This window comes from Anas acuta, chromosome 10 (genome assembly GCF_963932015.1).
Source record: "Anas acuta chromosome 10, bAnaAcu1.1, whole genome shotgun sequence".
Classification (NCBI taxonomy): domain Eukaryota; kingdom Metazoa; phylum Chordata; class Aves; order Anseriformes; family Anatidae; genus Anas; species Anas acuta.
The window spans coordinates 15,601,343-15,623,127 of NC_088988.1; the positions used below are offsets into that span (position 1 = coordinate 15,601,343).

Genomic DNA, 21,785 nt, shown 5'->3' on the forward strand with positions numbered 1-21,785 from the left:
CCGACAGTGCCACGAAAAATCAGCAGAGTTTGTTTGCAGGGGGAAATCTTTCTGTCTGGAGCATCCGTTCCTCTGCCTTATTTTTAAATACTATTTTTTCGGGGAAGAAAACACTGCAGAATTCCTGTTTTCTAAATACAGAAACCATGACTATAAATTCAAAGGAGCGAGACAGCCGTGCATCCTGATTTGGCAGAATTCTCTATGCTATCAGAGCTGATAGGTTTTTTGCTACGTTTCTATCATACAAAGCCTATTTTTATCTTCCTATTGTATGTTGCACTTTTTACCTAATTGTATTCTGCATGCACTAACATCTCTTTTACATAACAGCTCCTCGGGTCCAGTGCTGGCTGTAAACCCGTGATGAATTAAAAATCTTATCAGACAAGCACTGGTTTAAATATTCTTTTTCCCATAATACAAAATTATTCCAGAGAGGGAAAAAAAAAAAACAAAAAAACAAAAAAGCATCAAGTTAAAACAATTTATGCAATATTTGGAGAAGGCTGAGGGTCTTGGTGAACGTATTCAAAGAACGTGCTTCAGCCACAAGGCTTGCTCAGTAACCTGAACGCTACTTGGTGCTCCCTCAGTACAATGCAGGATTTTGCTGGTTCTCACCTGAACCATGTTTCATGTAAAGAAGTTTTGCTTTGTTTAAGTCCACCACATTCCAGTTGTTCCAAGAGCTTCCAGGAAGCTGTTTCTGAGCACGGCAGCTGCTCCTGTGCTCCCTCACCCTGCTGCGTGCCTCAGTTTCCCTAGCTGTAAGCTAAGGGCTATTACTCCTTTCTTGCACAAAGATGCTGAATGAACTGCCGGGAGCTGCTAGCAAAGCTAGTCCCCATTAAGCATACACCGAGATAAAAATAAAAAGCCTTTTGTGTGTAGGACGAACCTTTAGCGAATGACGAGGGCGTGCGTGTGAAAGGCAGAGCAGAGCTCTGCTGGCTGAGCTGCAGCAAGACCGAGGGTGGCTGCTCCCCGGCGCGGCTGCGAGCATGAGTGCTCCCCCAGACGTGGCGCTGGGAGCCCGGGCATTCCCCCCAGCCCTGCTCCTGCTCCGAGCTCCCGGGGCGGCTCGGTGGCGCTTCTGACGCCGGGGAAACAAACCTAAAAGCAATTTAGCACTACCTGCCCACGGAGTCAAAAGGCAAAATATCTAAAGCTTCTCCTGGAATCTCTGACCTCAGAGGCTGACATGGTTTGATGGGAAATTTAATGTAATAGTCTGAGAAAGCCAAAAGGCCTATTGTCAGCAATGAAGTCTGAAAGTTAGCAGAATTAATATAACTGTACAATGGAAGTGCCCTCGAGGGACAAGGCTGCAGAACCAGGGCAGAGGGAAAAATGACTTTTGAAGTCATTTCACTATGACATTCTGTCATCACTGCTAAACGGAAATAAAAAATCATCCGAATCACCACGCGCTTCTGTGTGTGTCCTCTCCTTATCTAATATAAAGCAATAACACCGCGGCTCCACGCCCCACCTCGGCGGGCAGGGGCTCTGCGGGGACGCGGGGAGCTCCATTTTGAATTGCTAAATGCAATAAGAATAAATGCAAGTGGGAGTCTGCTCAGCAGAGAGTGATGTCTGGTCTGTAGCCCATCAAAGCCCAATAAATCTCAATGCTTCAACAAGAGATGAAAATGGTTATCTCATCATTTCAGTGCCAGGGTGAAATTTTCTCTGAGCCGGAGTATTTTTATAGATGATTTATGGCTGGGAAGGGTAGTTGTTTAACAAAATGGCAGATAATGATAAATAGAAAGTAAATAGAAACAGCAGCGAGGGAGTGGTTCTTAGTTGCAGCAGTAGAATAAACAATATACTTACATAAAGTATATGTCACATATAAGTGCCATTATTCTAAATCCTATGAGTTATATGTTACTTGGAACATCACATAACAGAGCCGGTAATGCAATTTACAGGATAGGCAATTTAGCATGTACGCGAGGCAAATAAGTATCAAAATTCTTTTTGTTTCACCTGTGTTAATCCCACTTCACTGAAATTACTCTGGATTTATAACTCTTTAATAAACAATAAGCGACTCTGCATTTGCTGTACTTAATATATTATGAAATTGGGAGGAATCCAGGAGATGGGCTAATTTTGCTGTCCTTGGAAATTTATTTTTTAACACAATACTGTTAAAATTCACTGTGTGTACTAAGATACGAATGCTTTTATAGAACGGGGAAAGTCTGATACATACACTATCTGGACCTGTTTTTCATTAAAATAATCTGAAAATATTTCTTTTTTATGAGCTCAGTTTGGATGACATGATAAAACAAATACTCAGAGAGTTAATGATGGGAAGAAAAAATCGGAGAAAGCAGAGCCAGCTGCCTTTTGGAGTTTTTTGAATTAGAGATCCTGTAAACAATGTCAAATTGGAGATAGAGATTTGAGGTCAGGGTGCTCGGTTTGGGTTTCTTTTTCCTATTATGCATTTTTCCTGTGGCTGTACACAAAGGAAAAAAAAATCTAATTACAGCTTTAAATGCCCAAAATGCCATGTCCACCAAAAGCCCGCTGCTCATTAGTACTAGTAATTAACTTTACAACTGTCAACACAAACAGCGCCCAGGCTGACAGATAGATAGTAGCTCTGAGGGTGCTAATAAATCCGGAAATAACAACTTGACACGCAGATGCACAAAAGGATGCAGGTGATAAAGAAATGTTGACATCAAATCTAATTATCTTTGAAACGGCCAACTACTGCACAATCCACAGTAATGCACTGTTATTGCTAGTGATGAGCCCCACTGGAACGGCTCTTAACCACAGCATACAACCCGGCTTTTACAGCCCCTTGTCATATCTAGTGAGGACAATATCAAAAAGGAAATTATGAGTGTCATGACCCCTCCAAGTCAAAAACCTAGTGATGAATATAGGCTCAGCAAGGCATAGCAGATTACCCCCTTACGAGTTTTAAAGCCAGGATGATATATGACATTTTTATCAGGCACTTTCTCAGGAATGTCACCAAGAGGGAAAATAAAGGCCCTGAAAAGAGACGACTAGGTGAATTATGCAACTGTAATTGCCGATCATAACCTGATATGAGCTGAAATTGCTCTGTTTTCATATTGAGATAGCATAAAATTGTCGGGAAATGCAATGGCTCCTTAATGTGGCCTAGATGAGTCTAATATTCTGATCATTTTTCACTCAGCTGCTAGGTAAATAGTGCTTCTTTAACACAACCACCGTGGCCCAGGGCAATCTGGGGGCCCAATTTTACACTTGAATTGAGAAAATATGTGTAAACTACAATTTTTCATATTTTCTGCATACATAAGAAGATGAAACATCTTTATCATGTGTATTGTCTGGCTGAGCTTATACAAAATATTAGTTTATCTCTCCTACTTTGGTTTATTCCATAAGCAAAACACATAGATCTAAAGGACAGGCAATATTCTATATACAAAATAGGTCCATCTTTTATGCAGCTTCATATGAGGAATTCTACCATTTTGTTTCTGAAAAGCTGGCAATTAGCAAGTGAAGATTTTGCAAAATAAAATATTCTAAAATGCTTACATTTCCCTGCAAATCAGAGTGAAAATAGCAGCAAACAAAAGGTCATGGGAATATTTATCTGTACAACCTGAGATATTACGTTAAACAATAACCTCTAAAAGAAAAGCAAGGTGAAGAGCAGATCTTTATTCCCATGCCATGAGACAAAATTATTTTATCAGAAATCTGCTGAATTAAATGATTCAGATTTGCTTAAAAAACATCAACAAAAAACAAAAACCCACCAATACTTGAGTTTAAAAAAACACACACACACAAAACACTGAGACAAAAAGCATGCTGCTACCCATTCGCAGATAATAATCAGCAATAATACCTGGGGCAGAAAGGTCATAAACCATACTTCCAAGACAGGAATAATTCATTGTACTACTATGTGTTTAAGAATTAGTTTGATAGAGTCACTATCTAGACTGTGAGATATTGTCTATCAATCTGACCTTCTAAAAATGAACCGGCAGACTCCCACTTGGATCAAAACCTCTTTGCTTTTATGATGTGCATTGTCTTTCTTTTGGGTGATTTTTAGGACCAGGCTTATGAGGAGTGCAGCATCATTTACAAAATCTATCAGTGCAGAAAGAGAAGCAGTACAAACTGTTATATAATTAGGTGCTCCTTTCTAAATTTATTAATGTAATTTCCCACCCAAAAGAAATCATACTGGAATGCAAACTCTTTTTGCTCTTCTGCTAAGACTCAGTACAGAAATAAACAAGTACAAAGGAGGTCAAAAGGTTTAAATTTCTTTGTTTGCATTAATGTTATCAGTTTTTAATTCCTATATATCCCCCTTATCTAGGTGCTCCAACGCTAATTGCAGAGCAGCGCTGCCTGGCAGTAATAACCAGCGCTCTGAAAACCCGACGTGTTGCTGGTTACTGGAGATAAGAGCCCCTTAACAAAGTTGGATATATCTGCATCAACAACTTCCTTCCTACTCCCTTTTACATTTTATGCTTTCTAAAGGCTGAGATTGTGTACTAAATAACGTGGCAAAGTGCGATACCTTGTTCTACAGAGAGGCTTCAAGCACACAGCATTTTCAAAGGCTTCAGGGTGCGGGATATAAGGTTCTGAAAATAACACTTTGATACTTCTGCAGTCCCACGAGCCTTTGTGAAATATTTCTCTGGATAAAATAAAACAGGGTTGAAATATGGTTCCTAGCAATTAATACTGTGTGATCCTAAACACAGAGTTGTTCAGATCTCAAAAGAATTTAGAATTGTAGACATATCTATAATTATTACATTACCACTAACCCTATTATGAGCAGTCTTTATATAATTAACATACCATCAGGGAATTTAAGAGGTACTTGGCATTAATTTTCAATCCCTATTCTCCATGAATTTGGTACTCAATTGTCGTGATAAATAGAAGACACATGGCTGTGATTATGCATTTTTTGTAACGATTATGCGCCACAGTAGAAAATACCTCGTAATATAACGCAGGCTCACAGTTAGTGAGAGTACACATTTACTGCTGTACTTGCATTCTACTCCTGTAATTCAAAAAGTCAAATGAGCAGTTTGCATTTCTTCTCCTTTTTTTTTCTTTCCTTTTTTTTTTTTTTTTCAGCATCTGTTTACAGAAGATTTTTCCCACAGTCACTGGCACTTAGCAGAAAAATAAGTTACAACCTTGATCGCTCCCTTACAAAGTCACTGCACCACAACTGGATTTATTTCATCCTCCTGTCTCTGTATCCCCCTTCCGGAGAGCGCGCGCAGAGGCTGCAGCTGCTGTTGCTAAGCGACTGCTGCACCACATCCCATCCCATCCCATCCCATCCCATCCCATCCCATCCCATCCCATCCCATCCCATCCCATCCCATCCCATCCCATCCCATCCCATCCCATCCCATCCCATCCCCAATTACACGTTTCTCCCATCATCTGCAGCCTTTCGAATTTGGGAGCTGCTCTACTAACAGGAAGTTATATGGGTAACCCAAGTGTTATCCACAGGCTGGAAAGTTAGCAGGGGGATCATGAGAATTAAAAAAAAAAAAAGGCTACTGTAACAGTGACACAATGATTACAATCATTGCTAGTATTATTTTCGGTGTTTTTAATCAGAATTTTACCTAGCCACTAGGTTGTAGTTCTTAATTCTTTTGATTTTTATAGGTCTTTCTGTGCAAGAGAACACCACGGTATCTGTGCTGCTGAAAGCTACCTCGAGATCTATTAGTAATCAAATTTCAGCCCAGATTTTATGGTTAGTCTAACCGAGTTAATTTCTCTAATGTTAGCAATTCAGGGAAGAGGTCTCTTGTGGCAGCCCAAACCTGGGATCCACAGCAGCTGTCAGAAGAGACTCTGAGGAATTCCTTATTAGCCAGAATGCAACCAGGCAGAAAACTCATTACACAGTGCTAAATATACTTAATCACATCTATTAGAGAAAAATGAACTTGATAATTACAACAAATAACTAAAGAGCAAAAAGTGTTCACAGACAAACCCACACCAGGATGGGTAAGAAGAGGGGCTGCACGCTGCTGGTGTGGGAGAGAGCCACACTCCCCGCAAACCGCTCCGCTTCTGCTGGAGAAGGATCACACCCGGCACACAAATGATTGAGGTTCCCCTTGAAAGTGAACCATTTACATTTAACAGCTGACATTAAATTTAATGTAATAAGTAAATTAATTACTGAAATTTAAAAAATTAATTTGGAAAGCTCTTCTGAGAGTTGAGACAACTGCACCTTCTCAAGGTGCCTTTTTGGGAATGGAAGTTGCTGCAGCCATCCCATACAATAAATAAAGGGAATTTCACAATAGCTGCAATTTTACTACAAAACACAACACGTGGGCTCAGAGTCCTTCCCAGCTGTGCAGCTGTTATTTGCCTTCAGATTAGACTGGGTCACACGTGCCCCGTGGTCCAGAACCTGGTCCATCGAGCTATCTGTATTTTAAAGCACGGTTGTTGAAGCTATCAGGTTGTTGAAGGTATCAGACACTGATCTCTGCAAGCAATAAGAGTCTAAAACCAAACCCAAGCATCACATACATTTTGTGCAGCAACATGCCATGTACAGGCACTCCAACCAGACCCGAATACCATCTGCCAAACCTCCCTTGCTCTGCCCTCCCAGAGATACCTAAGTCTGCCTGGTTGGTATTTGCACATTGCCTCGTCAGCACACAAAGTGTCAGCGTGCTAATTTTGCAGCCGCTCATATCCTGATATACAGGCACCTGGGGGACATGATGGAGCAGTGAATCAGGCTCCTTACCTTTCAAACAGGCTTAGTGCCCAGACTTCTGTCCCTTTGCACCGAATTCCGCTCACATCTTATGAGACGCAGTTCGTCTTCAAGCAGATCTGTGAACTTGGTTTTGAGACTCTTTGAACCCGAACTATTTTAAATTTCTACAAAACGACATAGATTTTTAATATTAAACCATCTAAATACAGAAATTGGACATATTGAAATCATCAAATAAAACTTTAGAAGGGATACTTTGAGGTTTTCATAAAATATTGACTTGGTTGGAAGAGGGCAGCTAAGTAACGCATGAAGCAAGCCATCTGGTTTTTCTTTTGTATTCAGCCATAAACCATTTTCACCTTATATTCTATGAAATACCATTAAAATATGGGATAGCATCTAGCAAAAATACAGACGGATTCCTCACATTTATATGCAAATAAAGACAGCATACGATGGCCACAGAAAGTCCTTGCCTACAGACTGACAAAAAAATCCAAATGTCGATGCTTCTGCAAGCCGAGTTAGGGACCTGGGTAGATCCCATGTGAGAGGTCTAAGCTGCCTCTTCCTCTCTTCACCTCATTCCTTTCCTTCAGCTGTCAGGAAGAGAGGCAAGAAACTGCAGAATTCCATTTCCTAGGACCATAACTTAGCATAGTGGAAATTAGGAAACAGGATTTGATTCATTGTGTGGCCTAACAACAGGGAAAGATGCAACCTTTGCGTGAGGAGAAATTAAGAACAGATGGACAGGACTTTGAACTGATGGAGGAATACTTCTTTTACTATTTCCTTGCACTTGCTTTCCTTTGTTTTAGCTGATTCATACCTTCTCTGGGTCATTTCTGCTGTCTCTGTATCATGTCAGAAACAGTATTTTAAAAATATTAAAAAAATATTACAAAGATAGCAGACACAAAGCTCCGGCAGTAGCTGCTTCTCAGAAGTTAGGCATCACAGAGATACCATTTTCAAAGATGTTCCTTCCAATGAGTTATGGTCGTGGACTGATGTTATTTAAAAGACAAAATGTAAAAGATATTCTAAAGTCTCAAACTTGAACAGTTTTTCCAGTGAAAACAGACCATCCCATGCATTCATGCACACAGGACCTTGTTTGGCTGGCTTGTGGCACAACAGAGCATATTTTTGGGGGTTGTGGTAATTCTGAGCACTTTTTTTGCTCTTTTATAGCCCATTGTTTACAGAATAGCTAATGCCCTTACAGAAAGAAGCTATTGAGCCTTGCAAAAATTATCGACTTTATGAAGTTCATTACTTATCCTATAAATCTACACAGCGGACCTCACTGTGAGTACATGGTATCGCATTCCTCTTGTGTGAAAAAAGGTATCACGGAGCACATATAATTGCCTGCTCAGTTCTGTATGCCTCTTAAATCATTTGTTTTTATTTGTAGGAATTGAAATTCTAATTTTGGTCTGTCAGAACTTAGCACATATATCAGGCCATGCTGAAATAAGAATTAATACAGGCACTTGTGAATTAAATTATGGGCACAGAATTGTAAATGCATTTTTAAGTCATTTTTACAGTGTTCTATTGTATTCCAATAAATTTAACTCCCACTTAGACCAGATCTTCTTCGCATAAATGTCTGGTAAGGTTGAGATCTGGAAAAACAGCTTTTATTTTCCAGGGTCCTCTCTCTTTGCTCTTTCTGTAAGCTTTCAAACCTGGGCACAGTGCAGACTGGATTGCCGAATCAGGCAGACCTTTCACCTGAACTTTCATAGTAGTTCTTATATTCTTATGACTAAGACACTCTTTATTCTTGAAAGTTAAGTTGGCAACACAAATGTGACATTAACTGATATGAACATAAAGAGAGCTATGCTAGCAATGATAAGATAGAGAAATGAAACAAGCAAGTTTTAAAGGGCATTAAAGGCCATGATCTTTCTTTGTACGTTCGGAAAATGGCTGCTGTTGGATCAGAATTTTGTTCAAAGAGTCGAAGTTGTTACTGAATGCCCCTTTTAGAATATCAGCCTTCACTTCCACGTCCAAGGGTCTGGACAAGACAGGTAGGTTCTGTAATATTTGTGAGTTATATAGCATCAGCTCCGAGTGGAGACACAACATACATGCATAATTGTGCAGTGCTAGCAGTGCCAAAAAGGAGGTATAACTTTGCTATCCAACAACCATGTTTGGGAAGGCTAAGCACAATGAGAAGGTCATCGGAACATTAGAATTATAGCAGTAGTATTTGGGGGATAAAAGGCACCCTGCACTCCTTTCTGTCCTGTTGTTCAATAAACAATAACCCCTCTCACCTTCAAGCACAAAAGTTCTGTATTTTAATATAAAAGTTCATTAGACTCTACTGAGAATTAAGTTAATAGAAATGTAAAGGCTTCTGTAGAGTAAGTATTATTAGTCAATTAACTGTAGATATTTCCATTTTAATCTAGATAATTCTTGCATGGATATAAATCCCTATTCTTCTCTATTGTGGGCAGTGGGGATTATAAATTTTGTAGGAAAAGGTGTGTTCTTTTCCAAAAAAGTGTAGTATTCTAAACAGGCACACTGCTTGTAGAGATGTTTGCAGCACAAGCTTATGTTTGAGAATGAAGAATGGTTCGGAGGTCATCACGGGGTAACGCACAGTGGCAAACAAGAACAGAGGAATCGATTCCTTCTGCAGCCTTCACCGACGGCTCATAGATGCTTCTCATAAGAAAGAAATACTCCATTTGATAACAGCAAAAAAAAAGAAAAAAAAAACTGCTAAAAATATATGAAAAAGAGCTTTGGTGTTAAAAAGTATGCAAAACGCCATAGCTCTAGATATTGCAGTCTTAACTGGAGCCTCCTCAGATAAAGTACATTGGCCGTGATGCTTCTCTTAGTTTTCTCCTATTTTCCAGCACAGCACTGCATCAATCACCCTTGAAAAATATGGAAGAGTTAGGAACAACCCTGACAAGCAGAGCAAGCAGAAAGAGCGCAGTGTGCTAGCAGCTGCAGTGCTCCAGGACTGGCAGGGGGACGGAACACATGGTTGGCACTTAGCGAACAATGGAGACAACCAGCCCGTACCTGCATTTGGCTATGTGGCCGTGGGGTTCCACCACAAGGAGTGACAAGAAGAACTGTATCTGTAACTTTCTCTAACGTTCATAACTCAAAATATCCGACCTTGATCACTTTAGCAGATGGTTTTGCTCTGCTGTAGTTGCAATTACGCAGAGTGTGCCAAAGTGAAGAGCAAATTACCCATGCTATCTATCCCAGTTAAAAAAATCTGCAGTCTTCCAGTATCTAGTGGGAAAACTTCCAAGATTCTCCAACCCCAGCCCATGCTGGATTGCCATTATATTTTATGTCAGTCAGTACTTCAGAGAGTCTGAGACCCTTGGCATATGTTCTTAGTTAACAAAATGGAAAATTAAACTTTGTAGCAACCCCCTACCACTCCCAAAATAAAAGAAAAATTCTATCTACATCAATGAGCAGGAAGTCTGATCTTCCTGTGCCAGCCAAAAAGCCTGCAATAGAAGGCCATGTGGCTGAAGAAAGGAATTTAAAATAAACAAACCAGCCCAATTTCACACTTCTGCATTTCAGGTAGGGAGGGATATTCATTAGGAACACAAATTTTAAAATAACCTCTAATATTGACAAGCTTAAGTTTATGACTTCAACAATGTTTTTTATGCTTTTAAAGCGTGAATTCACTGTCTGAAAATGTTATTTATCCTCATGGAGAAATGCTCCTTGAGTACATTAAAATACTACCAACATAAAGTCAGTATATATACAAACAGAAAAATTAATGTTGCAATGAAAAGGAAAGAGGCACCTAAACTTGTGTCATTTTCACTAATTAATGACCTGTCTGAGTCCATAGAGTCTGAAGGAGAACAAGACAACTGCTGAGAATGAGACCTAGTCTTTGGTTCCCAGCTATCAGAATATGCTTGGGTCTGGGCTAAACCGACAAGGAAACCTGAGCACAGTCTGCACATGGGTTCTTCAGCACTGCTGAACTGGAAATACCCAAGCACAGTAGTTTTCACATTAAATGCTCAAAAACTGCTGTGACAAGACTTACAAAAATGATGATATTTGAGAGTAGTTCTGAATAGGAAGAAGATATGTAGATAAACTACCTTACTGGCAAACTCATGTTAAGTTTTTACAGTCCAGATGGTAAGGGGTAAATGAAAAGGGGGCATTTATGTCAGAGCTTGTACAATAGGAACAAGAACGCTGATATGGTTTCTTTTTTTTTTTCTTTTTTTTTTTTTTTTTCTTTTTTTTTTTTTTAATATATAGCTGGGTAAAGAGATCAGAGAACACTGGAACGTTAGCCAAAACAAGTTATCCAGCTGCACTGTGTTTCATCACATATCAATTTTTACTGAAAGAAAACCATACAAATTTAATCAGTTCTTCATATGGTAATATTTAACATTTTTTTTTCTAAGTTGTTTGATATTATTGTTTTAAAAAGTTCCTTTTCCCCTCCCTTGAACATGATGTGTGATAGTGGTGAACACAGGAAAAATATCTATCCCTGGCAAGACTGAAAGTCTCATTTACGGTAGACTCAGTAATAAATGCACTGGCGTCTGTGTCAATTGCCTGTCTCAATGAAGAACAGGTCACTATAGGGAACAGCACAAGCAGCGTCTACATTTGAACTCCCACATCCTCATCCCATGCATGTTTGTAGCATCGGTAGAAATTAAATTACCCCAATAAACCTTTCTGCCTCCTCCCCTCCTGAAGAAACAAGTTTTTTCTTCCCCCCTGACATCTTAAACCACATGGGTTTTCCCTCTTTTTTGTAAGGCTATCGTATGGCATTTGTATGGCACTTTTAATTATTTGAAAATATATAATAGAGTGGAGACATGGATCCCACTTATATAAATGCCTATTAAAAGGCCATGTATTCTCTCAGTAACCATAAAACATAAAACACCTCTTAAAAGAATATAATTCCTTTGTTTCTAAGCCAAACACATATAATAAGACAGCTTGCTCCTTTTAAGTAAATAAAAATGATTTGTATTAAATAAAATGAAATATTGTATGCACTATATAATTTAACAATAAGACACATCAAAGTATGCATTACTGTGAGCTAACCCATGCCTCAGAGGTGTTGCTAGCCAAATACTTTAAATGATCCAAGAAACATGTTGTTACAGAAAAGCAAAAACCACAGCGCGTCATAAAATATTGGTCAGATGAGATGTAAAACCCAGTTCCTAACCATTTGTGGTCATTAAAATCCCCTGGCGCTTACTGTACCATTAGGATGTTGATTTTGCCCAACTGGAATGTTTTCAATACACAAGTTGCATGCCACCTATCTTTTAATCCTCCCGCGTTTTCTTTACAGAGAACTTCTTCGCTGCCCACCCCGCGCTGCCGAGCAGCCTCCTGCAATCCTGCGATGCTCGACCAGAGCGGGGGCTGCAGTTCAAATGCTTGCAAGAAGTGTCTGGTGGGGAAACACGCTCACATGGATCTCGGCATACTCTCTCGGTTACAGCCCATTAAAATGAGTGAAACTAATGGGATTTCTTGGATGTACTTGATAGTGAAATGTGATCCATAGTTTGTAACACAGTTTGAAATCCCTCAACTATAATGCAAGGATAAATAACATGATTATGTTGTATATAACCCTAAATAAAATAATTCCAAAAATGTAATCATTGAGAGTACACTAAACCCCTTGATAGAACACAAAGTATGTTAAAAAAACACTGAAAAAACCATCAGCACAGAAAAGCTTATACATTGTTTATACCAGCTTTATATGGATTTAAACAACTGCATTGTATCCACATTCCTCATTTATGAACTGCTCTGGAGTCTTCACTGTTCTATTTTAAAACTGTTTCAGTGGAAACCCTGTACGCTTCATGCAAGTGCCTACAAAGCTGTTGAGTCAGTACTTTTTGCTAAAAAAGAGGCGGTTTCCCTCCAAGAGTGCTAACAAGTACAGCGTGGTTCAAGCTCTGGTTGTGCCAAGCGCTGAGTAGCAGGAGAGGAACAATCCCATCTCCAGCAAGAGCAGGAAGGTTTTTTAAAATAATATATCATGCAAGGAAATGCACTGTAAAGCTGTTGTTTGCGAGGAGTGAGCGAATGGTGGCACAAACTGGAAAGTTAGGGACGTAGAGAGCAGTTTACAAAGACTATTTCAAAAAAGAGGTCTTCCCAGCAGGACAGATCCACAAACTTCCCCCTGCATCTGAAACCATCAGCACCATATAATCGAAGGCAGGTATTTGAGTCATATCTTTATTGTTGTTTTCATGCCTTATCACCGCGCAAAGCTGCTGTTCCTGAGACCGACTGCCGGGACGCCTGCCCTGCAGTTGGCACCGTGTGCATGGCAGCTCAGGGAGCGGGGCTACCTTGTGCCTAGCAGCTGGCTAGGGGATGGGAAATGCTCTGCCTGTCACATCATTGCACATCCCACTGCAGAAGGCCCCTCTAACATCAATAATACATGTCATGATGTTTGAAAAACTCTTTTTGAGTTAAAAACAAAACAAACCAAAACAAATCTAACTGATAAATAATGAAGCATAGGGGAGTTTTTCCAAGTAACTCGATGTAAGCCCAAAACATTTCTCTTTATTGATCTAAATACACTTGCTAGGCTGGTAGGAAAGCCACTGCCACTAGCACACCATCTGTTTTAATCTCCTCTTATAGAAACAGCAGAAAATATATTACCATATTATTTCAACTCTTTGTATATAAATATCCACATTAAACAGTAATATTGAAGGGATTTTTTCATACCGTAACATCAGTGAAAAATCCGTGTGCTAATACATTTTTTTCTTATTTTTAATTAATAGTACATGAACTTTTGCTGCTGTCCTGCAAATCAACCTGCACCTGCAGTTTGCTGTGGCTATAGACTCCACCACCAAAAGCTGTCTGGTGGTGCAGTCATATTTAATAAACACCTTTTATTAACCTGTCTTCCATCCACAGCCTTACTACAGTCAGTAAACGTTACAACAACATTCTTATGTTGCCCCCAAATTGTTATTAATTTGCATTTGATCAACTCCATGTGGCTCGCGAGCCTAATGGCACTGCTAACTGTTTCTAGCACAGAGCTGAAGCTCTCCTGAAGCAGATTCACACCCCTTCAAAATGAAAAGGGTCTGCCCTCCGAGCAAACAGCAGCCAAACCCTCCTTCACGTGGCTGCTCCTGGAGCGCTGCTGGACTATTCGCACTGATTGGCATCGCTCAATTTTTAATAAAGGATTTGCTGAAGTGACAGATACTTGTGAAAATAAACTGCTGACAGATTTGCTAAGTTATGTGAGTAATTAAGTATGTAAAGCTACAGATGTTGAACAATAGTGCCTTCCACCAAGACGTATGCCATAATATCAAAAAATAACCTGGCATCTGGTTTCTTTATTTAAGTACCTTTCTTAGGGTTTGGATCTTAATTTTTTACAGTTGACAGCAATGTTATTTGAGCCACTCGGTGGCATCTGGTTGCTGGGGGGTGGAAAAAAAGCAAAAAAAAAAGAAAAAGTGCTCTGTGCACTTTAATTAATTGTGGAGAGATTACATGGTCTTCCAACCGTGTAGTTTGTCATCAGAGCACATTACAGATTTATATTAGATGTTTCTCCACAGTGTCAAGAATAATTAAAAAGGGATAGGAAATGATGCCAGCTAGCAATGCTTTACATCAGTGGTGAAAGTTTTATATTTATTACAGCCAAACAATTTTAAAAGAAGATGTCAATTTTGTACTTATACTGTGCAAGGAATAAATATCAGGTGGGTAAAGCAGCCAATACATTTCGGCTGCTTGAATAATGAGAGGTTCATGTTTAATCTCTCAGACCCACCAGAACTGGTGCGACATGTCAGAGTTATTAATGAAGCAGCATCCCCTTTTCTCATAAAAACATCCTCTCAATACAATAACAAACGTTTTTCTTTTCTTCCTTACAGGATCTCTGCCCAACTCTCCCTTCTGATTCATGGAAGAACAGGCACGCCAATGGTACACAAATGTTTTTGCTCAATTAATTTGCCGTACCTTTGGTCTTGGGCTGTGCTAGGCCAGTGTTTGCACGTACCCGAGCTCCAAATACTGATGGTGAAGGGCCGCCTTTCTCTCCTCCCCTTCACACCTTCTTAGTACAAGTGGGTGAAAAGCACATGGAGCCAAAAGCAGCTTCCAAATACCCAAGGACCCCAGGCCTCATTTTTGTCTCATTCACAAATTGAATCTCCCAACCCTCTTCAATACATTTCAGGCATGATCTTAATTTAGCTTCCGTTTTTTCAAACATTCTGTAGGAAGAAAACTGCTTACAGACAAGGTGCTTCCTTTTGCTACGGAACAGCTTTCAGCCTCTGGATTCTACTGAGATTTTCTTTCAGGTGTCAACATTAAAAATGAATTATTAAAAGCAGGTGTAAATTGTCCCCTCTTCCTATCCTGTCCTGTTTTCAGAATGACAGTGAGAAAATTTCAGACAAATTACTGCACTTAACGATGGTCACATCACTTGGCCCTCACTGTCGCTTTTGCTGAGCACAAACCAGGAATTAGGCACTCCTGAATAAAATGGCTCTCTTGTCCAGTTCACGCCTTTTAGCGAGTTATATTTTATAAAAATATAAAAAATAAAAAGGAAGAATTTTCATTGTACATGTACAGTACCATCCACATGCCCAGAGGTGATGAATCCAAGTCCGGGCCTGTCAGGAGCCTCAACACCTCTCCAAGGTAGGCAGCAAGCTCCAGCTGACAGCGACCTGGCCTGGGATTCAGGCGGCAGGGCTTCATCCTGGCATCGCCAGGAGCTCAGCGTATGCCTCGAGTAAAAGCCTTCGTGACTCTTCTGAACCATTTGCAGCTACAGAAGAGACCATTCCTTTCCCTGTATTGCAGGCAGTTTGGCATCAGCACAGACATTACCCCAGTTAGAGATGGAGTTTGGATGTTATTGTCATGTGCAAAGATTTCCAAAAACTAAAAAGCAGTCCTTCAGTCTTCAAATGTTCTGGTTCCATTCGGTAGGTGGAAGCACGCGATGTACCATTGCTGGGTTAAGGTGTCACAGAACCTCCTGCTTCCTGAAGCTGCTCTGGCATGCTTCATAATTATTTCCTAGCAAGCAGTGGACATCACGCCACCTGCTCCTGTTTGGTTTTGTTTTCTGCTGAGGGATTACTTCATTTCCCATTGAAAACACGGCAGTGAAGATCCCGTAATGTTTTATATCTACAACATGTCTATTTGGAAATGGTAGACAGTGTAAAATTTGTTTGCTAAACGATGTTTCTCTAAAATTGCAAAGCTTCACAATGAAAAATTGTACTTCTACTGTCTTGTAAGGACATTTAACAATTCAGTTCATCCTGCACATTTCTAAAACAAAGAGGAAATCACCTAAATGCCAAACACTTAAATGCCCTTTCTCTTTTCTTCATCTGCCCAGATTAGAAACTGCTGCAACTGGACACAGAAGTAAAGCCTAAGAGAAGCAACACTGGTATGTGAGCAAGCTCTCCATTCAGAAGCAGATCACTGGCCTTTTCTCCTTCCCTGGCATTCCTTTCTCCCCAGCAGCTGAGGAAGCATTCTGGGCAAGGCCAGGAAATGGCCATGGGGAATTCTCAAGAGGCTTGCTTTGATTATATTTAAGTTGATAAGGTGTTTGATTTGACTGGAAGAGAGAAAAAGGGAAAAAACTCCTAGTCTTTTTATCAAATAGGATCAGATTTATTTTAAGATTATTTGGAGCACTGAGAGCAAGAGATATTAAATAAAATATGAACACAAAAAAGGAGTAGGAAATTGTTCACAGCTATATATTGCATTATATACTGCGTTTTACTTAGCTGCTATCTTGCAAATGCCAGTCAAAACAAAAAAAGTTCCAGCTTCTCCCAGACTTGTATGTGTGAGTACATGCGCCACTGACAATTCAAAGCCTTTTCAGTCTTTGGAGAACTAATGAACATATTCCAATGAATTTAAGAGGTGCTGAAGAGGCAAAAAAGACATATTTCCCCGTGCTCAAACCCTAATGTCTTTTTATTTTGAAATTAAAAATTACTCTACTAAGCTCATTTCAGTTTCATTTTTTTCATTTAGTTTTCATTTGATGAAAAACCACTGCTAAGAAGAAAAAGATCAGTTGTTCCCAATGACCGGCAAAGCTCTTAGTTCTGAACCAATGTACTGCTAATATCGATGCGCCAAACATTATGCCAAGTAACACCTCCTGGAGAATTAAATCAGGAGCTCTCCTAAACTACAACTTCTAGATCAACACAAGTCGTACATCTACAATTATGCCATATTAGTCCAACCAACAGTGCCAGAAATGACCAGAGTGTCAAATATCATGAATGTGTCTGGGAAAATAATCTCCTCATCATGTTACTTTGTCCTCTGAACTACATTCCCCTCCCTCTCTACAGTTCAGTGACAGGTAGACAGCAAGAGCCCTTCGTAGTGATACGGCTGGTACAGTAGTTACTGCAGACTTTGATGATCTGCTTTGATCATCGTGCATCATATTCATTAGAGAACTTTTTACTCTTTCTATTCTGTACGTAGTTATCTCCTTTAAAAGTCCCCTTCTCTGATTACTATCAATACTGGAGAATTCATAGCTGGCAATGTAGCCTTCAGATCTGACACACCCAGAGATGACAATGTTAAAATTTAATGCTTTAGTTGCATCAATATACAACTGCTTTATGGCAAAATCAATCCACTGATTAACAATATTTTATTATCGACTTGAAATTATGCCCATGCAGAACATAGCAAGTTATTAATATTTGTTCTGATTTATCATACCCTAATCAATGCTCAGCTGCTGCCTACTTTTACCAATAGAATATTTATTAACAAGCCTTGAAAAAATATACAGCATTATCTAAGTTTTGGACACTTTCCAAAGCATATTCATTTCTCGTGAGACCCATCCAGGCTTACCGAAAATATATACACAAAAGCCATTAGTTTGCATGAGAACAGTGAAATGGATAAGCCTGAATTATAGATATTTCTCAAATTATTTACTATAGCAATGGCTGCCTTATCCCTCACCCTCCCACCCACCCTTTTGTGAGAAGTAGGGTGTAGGGAAAAATAATCACTACTTTTCTTACGCTGGCTCTTTACATTTTATATAGCAAGATTATCTATTAGATATTCCATTTCCACCCTGCCTGCTAACACATCCAGGGAGCTGCAAAGGCAATTGAAAGCCATTAAAGCAGCAAGACTAACCATGACTTAAAACAACAATTTTTTGGAGAAAATTTTGAGAAAAAGATGTGCTTGGAAGCTGAAAAAACATTCCCAAGCCAAACACTTTTATATAAAAAGATCAAATTAGAATGCCATCAGGATTTTCCAGACTTAAAAGTCCCCAGACACTTTGGGACTCATGCTACAAAGTGAAGGTGAGCATAAGCAAGACCACCAATGGTTAAGACACGAACAACTCTGCTTCTTGCTACATTTGTATTTTACTTAAAAATAGATGAATTCATTTAGAAAAATATTTACCATGTATTCTAGACTAAAACAGGTCTAAATTTCGTCAATATTGTTGTTGTCATTTCAGTCAAATTAAACAAATGGATCAAAGGATTAAAATTATAAAAAATAAACTTCTTCATGCAGCTGCCAAAAAGTGATGTTTCTTAACCAAAGACTTTACATCAGAAATTAAAAAGCTTTTTCACTGAGCTGTTTGCCAGAAGCTAAAAATGTGCAAGGCTTGGCTACTGTTGCTGTGCACCACATTTCTAAAAGCCAAAATAAATCCACTGGAATTTGAGAAAAGCATCGCAGTGGTTCATCAGTGGCCCTCCGACACTTTGTTGGCATTTTATCTTATTCTTGATAATCCTTTGCCAGCACTCTCCAACAGAACTTTTCATGCCATGACACTCACTGTGGAGGATTTGAGAGCTATGAGGAAATGACTGCGCTTTCAGAAAGAAATGGGCTGGATTGATTTGGGTTACACAGTCATGCGGCCGATCCGAGCGCAGAGCTGGCGGAGTTGGCTCACGGAACACAGATGGAATGCAGCAGGCACACGGGGTCTTGGTCACGTTCCAGAATATCCTGGAATTTGGGGAAGAGTTAATCTACAAGGTGCACAGCTAGCTGCAAAATGTGGCTGAGCACAAACACAGACACAGTAGCAGAGATCTCTCATTACAGATCAGGAACCTTCTATTACAAGATAGTTGTAATAAAACACTGAAAAGGGCAGATACTAAGCTAAGGCAGACGGAGTCAAGAGCCTAGCAACTGAGAAGTGGAAGGAGCATTAAACTGGGATAACCCATTACGATAAAGAAGTTTTCATTTAAAATCTAGCCATAATGAACTCAGATGAAAAACCTTCTGCCTCAGTAGGATCACAATTTCATCCTTTGCTTGTATGCCTTACCCCAGCAATACAACATTTAGGACCAATCTATCCCACACTTTTCCTACAGAATTGGAGCAATGCTGAAAGTTTCAAATATCAGACGTGATAATTTTTTACTCCAGGAGGCAACTGATAGAGGGACTCGAAAGTTATCAACTATTCTGGTAGTATTAGTCAGGTCTCTTCCAACAAATGGTTATCATGGCAAATGATTAAAGTGGAATGTGTTAGTGAGAAAGATAATATTCTGTGCATATCTGAGTTTTCCATCAAAATCCTATCATCTTGGTTAAGGATAGGCATATTTTCTTTCCTAGAAAAGAATTAACAAGGTTTAGATTACCACTGAGTGATAATGCTAAGGATTATTTTTTGATCCACCATGACATATTCAGGTATTGATTATGACATTCATATATTCAAAAAAATATATATTCAAAATATTCATATACAAAACAAAGAAAACATTCAGTGGTGTTGGTACTGTGCCCAGTTTAGCAGAGCCTGTGAGCCCAAGCTGGCTGCTGTGGTGGCACACAATGCTGGTGAGAAAGGGAACGTGTTGGTCTGACAGCCCCGCACTGAAGCACGGCCTGTGGTGTCTGAGTATAACCAGTGCTGGCGGCTTTACACCGCCGCCGAGTACTTTTCCATACCTTGGTAAGTGCAGCACTGCCGTTTTGTTCGCAGCCCCTGTCCTGACGGCAGCAGCACAGCAGTACCTGCAGCAGCTCCCCACCTCCCCGCGCCACCAGCAGCTCCTTAAGGTGGGCCCTGGGGTGGCTGTGCTGACCCACATCCAGGCGTGGGGACAATGTCAACAAAAGCTTGCAGGGGGCAGATCTTTTAAAACAACCATTTTCGGTTTCTGAGCAATTTACAAGGGAAATGGCACAACTCGCAGCTGACTGTCAGTTTTCCCTGACTGCACTAACAACATCAGGCATCTCTGCTTTCAGCTGGAAACCAGCAGCTGTGAAGTCGTACAGGTGAATTTTAGATTTCTACACCCTGTTACAGTTGTTTTCACATGCATTTGGGGATATAGCCTTGGGCATCTGTCTTTTTGAAAATTAGATCAATCCAAAAATAGCAACAGAAGGAGAAGAAATATGTAATATATATTTTATATGTACTTATATAAAGCTAGGAGCTGCCTAGGAACCTGAGCACACAGAAGTGAATTAGGAAAATTGCTTACATTAACATGGAGGAGAAAAACTATTTCCACTTTCTTTCCCTCTGAAAGTCTTGGAAGTATTTCTTACGCTTATCACCAGAAACTACATTCCTACAGAGAAACTTAATGTGGTTTAATGTATGTAAATTTTTTAATTTGCTTTATTCAAAGCTCCTATCACTTCATCATCAAAGTCACCACCATAATCCCTATTTGCAGCCAATGCAAGCAAGACTGAGTCTTAATGTTAACAAATTATTTTTCCCCAAAATAACAGCATCCATCCTACTCCTAGTCAAACTAACTTCTTCACTAAAATCTTATTCATTTACAATGGAAAATATTGTTACGTTTAGATATCCACAGCTGGAGTTAAAATGGAATGGCTTAAAAAGTGTAGGGACTGCTTTATGATCTTAAATAATCAGTATAGAAGCAATTCTGTAAAACTACAGATATTTTTTTGGGGAAAAAAATAAAGTGCTTTTTTAATCTGCCAAAGACAGCAGTGACATTTCCTGATTTATTTATTTATTTTGTCTACCTCCTACTGAAACCAATTAAAAGACTTTAGTGGCAGTTGAACTGGATGCTTACTGTCGTCTGTATCTACATTTTAAAAAATAATTTTATTTCTTCAAAAGACAGCTGTGTGGTCTTCTATACCACAGGTGCCAGTGCTCTGGTAGTATGCTAGATGATTCAACATATGTAAGGAGTTTTTTAAAGTGCTTTAGGATCCTCTGGGATAAAAGGTGCTACATAAATCTAAGATGTATAATTTTACGTAATAAAAATATGCAAAAATACTTCCATTATGTGCATCTAGATTTTTGCAGACTGCACAAGTTGTGTTTTGTTGTTGTCACTTATCACTTTGTATCCCTGTGTAGCAAAGAAATTTTAGTTAAAAGCAAAAAGCAACAAAAAACCTGCATACCACACATTTAGATTTCAAGCTGAAAGTGGAAACTCTGACAGACCTTTTGCTGTAACACCCCTGTTGAACTCCCAGTAAATCCTGAGCTAGACATTTATGAAAAATACATAGATAAAAAGGTAAATGTTTACTATGCACTATAATGTTTAAAGAGGTTTTATACTGGATTCTAGAACATGACATGAAATGCATAAGCACTTCAGAAATAAACAGCTTTACATTTTAGTCCTTGATTTCAAATAGTCTCAGCATTTTAGCATTTGATGTGCCCCTGCACTCGCTGCCTTGGCAGTGCACCTTCTAACCTTTCAGCACTCAGAAGTGGGGCTGAGATAACTAAAATCTGGGAAAGGTAGTAAAACATGGAGCACATAATAAATTAAAGACTTGGAAAATTGTG

General features: G+C 39.4%; 1 protein-coding gene across 3 annotated transcripts in view; it reads right to left on the reverse strand.

The window, feature by feature from the left end:
* Nucleotides 1–21,785, reverse strand: part of FTO (FTO alpha-ketoglutarate dependent dioxygenase) — a 242,386-nt gene that overhangs the window by 46,081 nt on the left and 174,520 nt on the right. The window contains exon 9 of one of the 3 annotated variants that reach the window (XM_068692993.1): nucleotides 17,973–18,952. The exons of 1 other annotated variant lie outside the window; for it this stretch is intronic. In XM_068692993.1, coding sequence (XP_068549094.1) covers nucleotides 18,628–18,952 — 325 coding nt within the window. In that variant the 3' untranslated portion in view covers nucleotides 17,973–18,627. Of the gene's footprint in view, nucleotides 1–17,972; nucleotides 18,953–21,785 lie in introns of those variants that run through there. One more of the 3 variants, XM_068692991.1, reaches the window with a different exon arrangement.